The 8,303-nt window shown below is 40.8% G+C and overlaps 1 protein-coding gene across 2 annotated transcripts in view; it reads left to right on the top strand.

The window, feature by feature from the left end:
- LOC121390380 (cell wall integrity and stress response component 2-like) overlaps positions 1-6,656 on the top strand; it is an 11,002-nt gene extending 4,346 nt beyond the window's left edge. Inside the window, exons 4-6 of one of the 2 annotated variants that reach the window (XM_041522178.1) lie at positions 2,664-2,963; positions 3,919-4,003; positions 5,636-6,656. In XM_041522178.1, coding sequence (XP_041378112.1) covers positions 2,664-2,963; positions 3,919-4,003; positions 5,636-5,906 — 656 coding nt within the window. In that variant the 3' untranslated portion in view covers positions 5,907-6,656. The remainder of the gene's footprint in view (positions 1-2,663; positions 2,964-3,918; positions 4,004-5,635) is intronic. The other variant, XM_041522179.1, reaches the window with a different exon arrangement.
- The last annotated feature ends 1,647 nt before the right edge of the window (positions 6,657-8,303 follow it).

Below are 8,303 nucleotides of genomic sequence, written 5' to 3'. Positions count from 1 at the left end.
CTACACTTAAAGTGGTGACCTATCACTATCCGTAACTGATACACGGTGGATCGATCTGCAAGCTGTAGATTGTGATATATGTAGAAGATCGCTAACAATGATATGACATTTTCCAGACACATAGTATTGCAAAGCTATGAGGACTTGCTGATAGGACAGAAGGGCGCAGTTTCGTTGTTGCAAAACCTTAAAATATCAAAGAACCGGCCCAGGTTTCACGGTGCTTAAACCATCGGTTTTTAAAGCTGTTGGTCGAGATGTAGTCCAGTGGTAAAGCGCTCACTTGATGCGTGGTCGGTCTTGGGTCGATCCCCGTCGGTGGGTCTATTGAGCTATTTCTCGTTACAGCCAGTGCACGACTGGTATATCTAAGGTCGTGGTATGTGCTGTCCTGCCTGTGGAATTGGGCCTATAAAAGATCCCTTGCTACTATTAGAAAAAAATGTAGCGGGTTTCATCTAAGACTATCAAAATTACCAAACGTTTGACATCCAATAGCCGATGATTAATTAATCAATGTGCTCTAGTGGTGTCGTTAAACAAAACAAACTTTTTCAAAGCTGCCAGGTGGTTTGTCCATATATCAGTAGAAATTCCAACTCTTAATAAATTTTCTTACACACCCGTTGGTGAGAACACCATGCGTTATATTTAATAACACATAGTTCTTTACACACGTGCGTGTGTTAACAATTTCAAAACATACGACTCGCTGTTCCTAGGTGATGACCAGGTCACCAATGCCATACGTCCAATAAAAAAAAAACCCAGCACGGTGGAAATAGATTACACTGTGACGTATAGTTAACCTGACAAACATGTGTCTGTGACGCGCAAGTCAATTACAAGTGCAAAGGGTAATAAATATCTTTGCGTCGATAATGATGTTAAAATTTGCTTAAAACATGGTTATTGAGGATATGTAAGAAATAGAATAATACATTCGTGTCCGTTAAGTGCTATTTATCTCACAACTCGTTTAAAAACGTATCAAACTCGTTAAGATACATTTTAAAACAACTCGTTGTTGAGATAAATGGTATCTAACGGCCACTCATGTATTATTCTCTACGTATCATTAACCAAACAGTTCTGTCCGATACTGCTCTCCTTCACTCAATAACTTCTATTCATCCATCTTTATATGTATCCCTCTATGTCCATCTCTATATACCCAATCAGTGCCCAAAGACTGGTACACCAAAGGCCGTGGTATGTGCTGTCCTGTCTATGGGAAAAGCGCATATAAAATATCCCTTGCTGCTAATGGAACAAATGTAGCAGGTTTTCTTTGTAACAGTGTGTGTCATAATTACAATATTTTTGACGATGGTTAATTAATGAATGTGCTCTAGTAATGTCGTTAAACAAAATAAACTTTAACTCTGTGCGGCTATCTCTCCTTTTTTCTTTCTCGTATGGTCTATCATGTGTGTTTATCTGTCTGTATATAAACGTTTATGCATGTATCAACCAATACCCATTGAAATTATTTATACTAATGTTTCGAGGGTATCCTTGTTTTCTTTTACGTCGTCTGCAGAACAGATGTGCAATACAAGTTACTGTTAACCTCTAAACAGTTGTCTACAGAACACATGCAGTACAAGTTATTGTTAACCTCTAAACAGTCGTCTACAGAACATATATGCAGTACAAGTTATTGTTAACCTCTAAACAGTCGTCTACAGAACATATATGCAGTACAAGTTATTGTTAACCTCTAAACAGTCGTCTACAGAACACATGCAGTACAAGTTACTGTTAACCTCTAAACAGTCGTCTACAGAACACATGCAGTACAAGTTACTGTTAACCTCTAAACAGTCGTCTACAGAACACATGCAGTACAAGTTATTGTTAACCTCTAAACAGTCGTCTACAGAACACATGCAGTACAAGTTACTGTTAACCTCTAAACAGTTGTCTACAGAACACATGCAGTACACGTTACTGTTAACCTCTAAACAGTCTACAGAACATATGCAGTACAAGTTACTGTTAACCTTTAAACAGTTGTCTACAGACCAGATATGCAGTATAAGTTACTGTCAACCTCTAAACAGTCGTCTACAGAACACATGCAGTACACGTTACTGTTAACCTCTAAACAGTCGTCTACAGAACACATGCAGTACAAGTTATTGTTAACCTCTAAACAGTCGTCTACAGAACACATGCAGTACAAGTTACTGTTAACCTCTAAACAGTCGTCTACAGAACACATGCAGTACAAGTTATTGTTAACCTCTAAACAGTCGTCTACAGACCAGATATGCAGTACAAGTTATTGTTAAACTCTAAACAGTCGTCTACAGAACACATGCAGTACAAGTTACTGTTAACCTCTAAACAGTCGTCTACAGAATACATGCAGTACAAGTTATTGTTAACCTCTAAACAGTCGTCTACAGAACACATGCAGTACAAGTTACTGTTAACCTCTAAACAGTCGTCTACAGAACACATGCAGTACAAGTTATTGTTAACCTCTAAACAGTCGTCTACAGACCAGATATGCAGTACAAGTTATTGTTAAACTCTAAACAGTCGTCTACAGAACACATGCAGTACAAGTTACTGTTAACCTCTAAACAGTCGTCTACAGAATACATGCAGTACAAGTTACTGTTAACTGTGACATGATGTTTGTGTGTTTGTAGGTTCTTTGCGTGTTGAGTGCATCTCGCCAGCGGCCAACACCACAACCAGTAGACCTACAACCAGCGCAGCTAGTAGTTCAACCAGCAGCTCAACTAGTGACTCCACCAGCTCAACTAGTGACTCAACTAGCTCAACTAGTGGCTCAACCAGTCGCGCAACTAGTGACTCAATCACCTCAAATAGTTACTCAACCAACTCAAGTAGTCAGTCGACAAGCTCAATTAGCGACTTCACCAGCTCAACTAGTGGCTCAACCAGTACCTCAACTCGTGACTCCACACAATCAGATGATTTTCCAGGTACCGTACTAAACATTTTAATATTCATTAGTGAACCCATACCCCCGTTCCCTAAAACAAGACCTCTCATAACTTTCTCTATCTCTCACACATACACACACACACACACACTCACACTCAACACACACACACACACACGGACACATACACACACACTCTCTCTCACACACACACACACACGGACACGAACACACACACACTCTCTCTCTCTCTCACACACACACACACGGACACGAACACAGACACACACACACACACACACACACTCTCTCTCTCTCTCTGTCTCTCCCCCACACACACACAGACAAAACCAGTGTCTTACAAAATGACCCAACTCATTGACTGCCTAAAGGCGGGACATAGCCCAGTGGTAAAGCTCTCTCAGTCGGTCTGGGATCAATCACCGTTGGCGAGTCCATTTCGCTATTTCTCGGGACAGCCAGTACACCACGACTGGCTTATCTGTGGGAAGGTGCATATAAAAGGTCCCTTACTGCTAATAAGAAATTACCAAATGATTGACATCTAATAGCCGATTATTAATAAATCAATGTGCTCTAGTATTGTCCTTAAGCAAAACAAACTTAACTTTTTCTGTAATCATATTGACAGTTATGTTTGTTTAGACGGCAATATCTAATGTTTAAAGTTCAAGTTTGTTTTGTTTAACGACACCACTAGAACACATTGTTTTATTAATCATCGGCTATTGGATGTCAAACATTTGGTAATTTTGACATATAGTCTTAGGTAGGAAACCCGCTATATGTTTCCATTAGCAACAAGGGACCATTTATATGCACCATCCCACAGACAGGATAGTTGCGCACATACCACGGCCTTTGATATACCATTCATGGTGCACTGGCTGGAACGAGAAATAACCCAATGGGCTCACGGACGGGGATCGATCCCAGACCGACCGCGCATCAAGCTAATGTTTAAATGTTTTTAGTTGCAGCTATTGCAGGCGCTGCCGCTGCCATTGTACTGATTCTCCTTCTAGTTGTTGTTGTTGCTGTTATCATCATTCGCAAAAGGTAAGTGGCAGTGCCCCGTCTTACGTAGCGCACTTAGGGCAAAGATCACCTTATGTGCCCAACTACCGTATGCGAGGCTGGACGTAACCCAGTGGTAAAGCGCTCGCTTGATGCGCGGTCGGTCTTGGATCGATTGCCGTCGGTGGGTCCATTTGGGTTATTTCTCGTTCAGCCAGTGCACGGCTGGTATATCAAAAGCCGTGGTATGTCCTACCCTGTCTGTGGGGTGGTGCGCATATAAAATATCCCTTGCTACTAATGAAAAATGTAGCGGGTTTCCTCTCTAACACTATATGTCAAAATTACCAATAGTTTGACATTCAATAGCCGATGATTAATAAATCAATTTGCTCTAGTGGTGTCGTTAAACAAAACAAACAAACTACCGTATGCACTTAAGGTGAACGTATCGGTGAAATCGTTTCGTAAAACAGAGCCCAGCCTTAAGTTCAATCAGCGAACGTTCACGAACTATTTGATTGGTTCCCGACGTGGCCATTTGGTTTAACGTGAAGCGCATAAAACACTCTACCGACAGTTTTTTTTCTGCTAGGTCTGGCTGAACGCAGCTCTGATCTACATTGGCAAGTGTTACATTACTTGATATATCGCGTAACACATGTTGTTAATTTTATATTTTAAATTTTATTATTATTTATTTTTTTACATACTTTGTTGTAGTCAAATGTTTACATATTACATACATGTGATATCTAACACACGATATTGATGATCAGGACCGGGATTTATCTCTGTCGGGTGAGAGCTCGCCCTAAATACTTGTGTCGTAGGATCGAAACTCCTGACCGGACCAAGTTAGTCTCCCCTCCCCGTCCCTAGTGGTAAAGCTTTCGCTTGATGCGCAGTCGGTCTAGGATCGTCCCCGTCGGTGGACCCATTTGGCTATTTCTCGTTCCAGCCAGTGCTCCGCAAATGGTGTATCAAAGGCTACGGTATGTACTATCCTGTCTGTGGGATGGTGCATATAAAAGATCCCTTGCTGCTAATCGAAAAAGAGTAGTCCATGAAGTGGCGACAGCGGGTTTCCTCTCTCAATATCTGCGTTCTTCTTAACAATATGTCTGACGCCATATAACGGTAAATAAAATGTGTTAAGTGCATCGTTAAATAAACCATTTCCTTCCTTCCTTCCCCTCGTCCAGAACAAGTGCCCCACGACTGGTATATAATGTCATGGCTGCAGGAAAGTGCATTTAACAGATCCCTTGCTAATAATGTAGTGGTTTTCCTCTGAAAACCTGTCAGAATTATCCAATGTCCGACATGCAATGTGCTCTAGTGGTGTCATTAAACAAAACAAACTTTAATTTTGCATGAATATAGCAACAACAAAAAATGAATGAATGAATGAATGTTTAACGACACCCCAGCACGAAAAATACATCGGCTATTGGGTGTCAAACTATGATAATGCAAACAAATAAAGTGATGATCAACATCAATATAAAAATTCAAGATTTAAATAAAAACAGTGTAAAGAACTGTGCAAAAATACAAATATCATAGAATTAAAAATGCAACAAACACCACACAAACGACAACAATAATACAACACAATTTGTGGTTATGCAAGATGGATGATACAATTTTTTTTAATTTATTATTATTCAGGAAGAGACCGACCGAGGATGTTAACGCCAAGCCACGCCCCGAAGATAATGACGGCGTCGTTAACAATTATAACACTACCACCGACGAGAGCCCTTACAACAGCACGATCAGCGATGACCCGTACAACGTGGGAACCAGTGCTAACCCTTACAACCGAGTCATTGTTCTGCCAAACACAGACGGGAGTGGCGAGAAGGGGTGCGATAGGCTACGGCTCACTCACAAAGGACACCCGGGAGCCGGGGAATTTAACACACCGCTCATACAGTAACGAGACACCGGCCTCGGTGCTGTCGTGGTTAAGCCATCGTACATAAGACTGGTAGGTACGGGGTTCGCAGCCCGGTACCGGCTTCCACCAAGAGAGAGTTTGGATAGGTGTGAGACCACTACACCCTCTTCTCTCTCTCTCTCACTAACCCACTGTCCTGGACAGACACTCCAGATAGCTGAGGTGTGTGTCCATGACAGCATGCTTAAACCTTAATTAGAAAATAGTAACGAGATTTACGCAACATTTTCTATTTTGCTTTAATCCTACGGGACATTTGCAAATTGTGGGGCTGCTTGTGCTCCTTTGCCCATGCCAGTGCGGGCGGTTCCTTTTCCACCCCCACCCCCCTCCTCCACTCAACCGTTTCCTGTCCTGGACGGAGGAGCCAGAACCGGCACCTGCGCCCATAACAGGCGTGCGCTACAATAGCTTGCTCTCAATGTGCACGTAAAACCCTATGACCTGACCACTAACGAGAAATGGCATAAATAGTGTTGTGGTTAAGCCATCGGACGTAAGGCTGGCAGGTACAGGGTTCGCAGCCCTGTACCGGCTCCAACCCACAGCTACTTTTAACGACTCAAAAGACACTGAAAGGAAAAATTACTGACACAAAGATATCATTTGTTATAGAAACAAAAAAAAAGACATAAAGCAAGATGCTGTGATTGCCTTCGAATGTGCGTGGATATAACCGTAAATAAAATGTGTTCAGTGCGTCGTTAAATAAACAATTTCCTTCGAGCGTGCATATATATTCTCCAGGTTACAGTGCTTATATATGTATAAATTCATGTATATATATTCTCTATTCTTCAATGTACAGTGTTTATTTATGTGTCTTCATAGTCAATAGGGGGCGGGACGTAGCCCAGTGGTAAAGCGCTCGCTTGATGTGCGGTCGGTCTGGGATCGATTCCCGTCAGTGGGCCAATTGGGCTATTTCTCGCTCCACCCAGTGCACCACGACTGGTACATCAAAGGCCGTGCTATTCTGTCTCTGGGATGGTGCATATAAAAGATCCCTTGCTGCTAATCGAAAAAGAGTAGCCCATGAAGTGGCGACAGCGGGTTCCCTCTCTTATTATATGTGTGGTCTTTAAACATGTCTGATGCCATATAACCGTAAATAAAATGTGTTGAGTGCGTCGTTAAATAAAGCATTTATCTCCTTCCTTCCTAGTTCTATAGCTATACCATTGTACTAGTTATGCCTTCTGATTGCACAGCCTACTGTAGAAATGGCAACAATTGAGGCAAAAGAAATCACAACAAACACTGGAAAAAAAATATTTATCTTCTTTTTTTAACCATTATTATCCATGTCAATCATTAGTCAGATGTTCACATCATATCAGCTAATTTCAAACTTGCGAGACTGGTTGGTTTCATATGATGAATGCCTGTGAAAATAAATCTTAACTGATCCGGAACCATCTTTGTTCACGTTTTAAATGTCATGTAGAAGCAAGTCTAACTGGTCCAGCTAATGCAATATATATATATATATATATATATATATATATATATATATATATATATATATATATACACACACACACACACTCATATCAAAGTACTGAACTGTTGGTGGTGGTATTATATATATATACATTTATTACCCATATGGGCTCAAATATACGGGGTAATATTTTTTCGATCTCTGCACAGTGTGCAGATTGCTTCTACAGTCACTGATTGACTGAAAAGACAAGATTTGATTGGCAATTACATACTGCCGGGACTACTTTTTGTTCATTCATGATTCCATTCACCGGTCAAACTATTACTACGAACTTCAAATATTTTTTTACGATACGAACATTTACGGAATTAAAAAGAATATATATATATATATATGTAATTCGATTCGGAGTCCGATTAAATTATACAGCACGCAATTACAAGCCACGTGCAACAAACTGGCTCAAACTAGGACGTGTGAAAGGTCACGCACTGTTCTGTTATTTTCGATTTGTTTCTGTGTTTTTTCTTGCGACCAATACCTTTCTAATTTCAATGGTTCTTTTGTTGTTACCACATTTTCTGAACTCGCCGACTATTTCTTCCATAATAACAATTTGAAAAGAACTAATTTGGATGGTTTAAACTAAAACGTTTTTGCACTTTGTGCCCTGCTTACAACTGGAGTTTTCTTGGTTGACAGTACAACACGATGGCGGGAATTTGTGTATCTGTGTTGGGGGGGGGGGGGGGGGGGGGGGTGCGCGCATGCGTACGTACGTACGTACGTACTCGCGTATATTTATATGGTAATATTACTGTGATCATTTTCAAAAATTAAAAAACTGTTTAAAATGTTTTTTATTTTATTATTTTGACTGGGTTTTTTTGGAACTATTCTTTGGTGGATACTGTTGGGTGTGCACCGGT

Source organism: Gigantopelta aegis, chromosome 15, assembly GCF_016097555.1.
Source record: "Gigantopelta aegis isolate Gae_Host chromosome 15, Gae_host_genome, whole genome shotgun sequence".
NCBI classification, from domain to species: Eukaryota; Metazoa; Mollusca; class Gastropoda; order Neomphalida; family Peltospiridae; genus Gigantopelta; species Gigantopelta aegis.
Note: the sequence above shows the minus strand (reverse complement) of the source record. Positions and strands in the feature narration are given on the sequence as shown.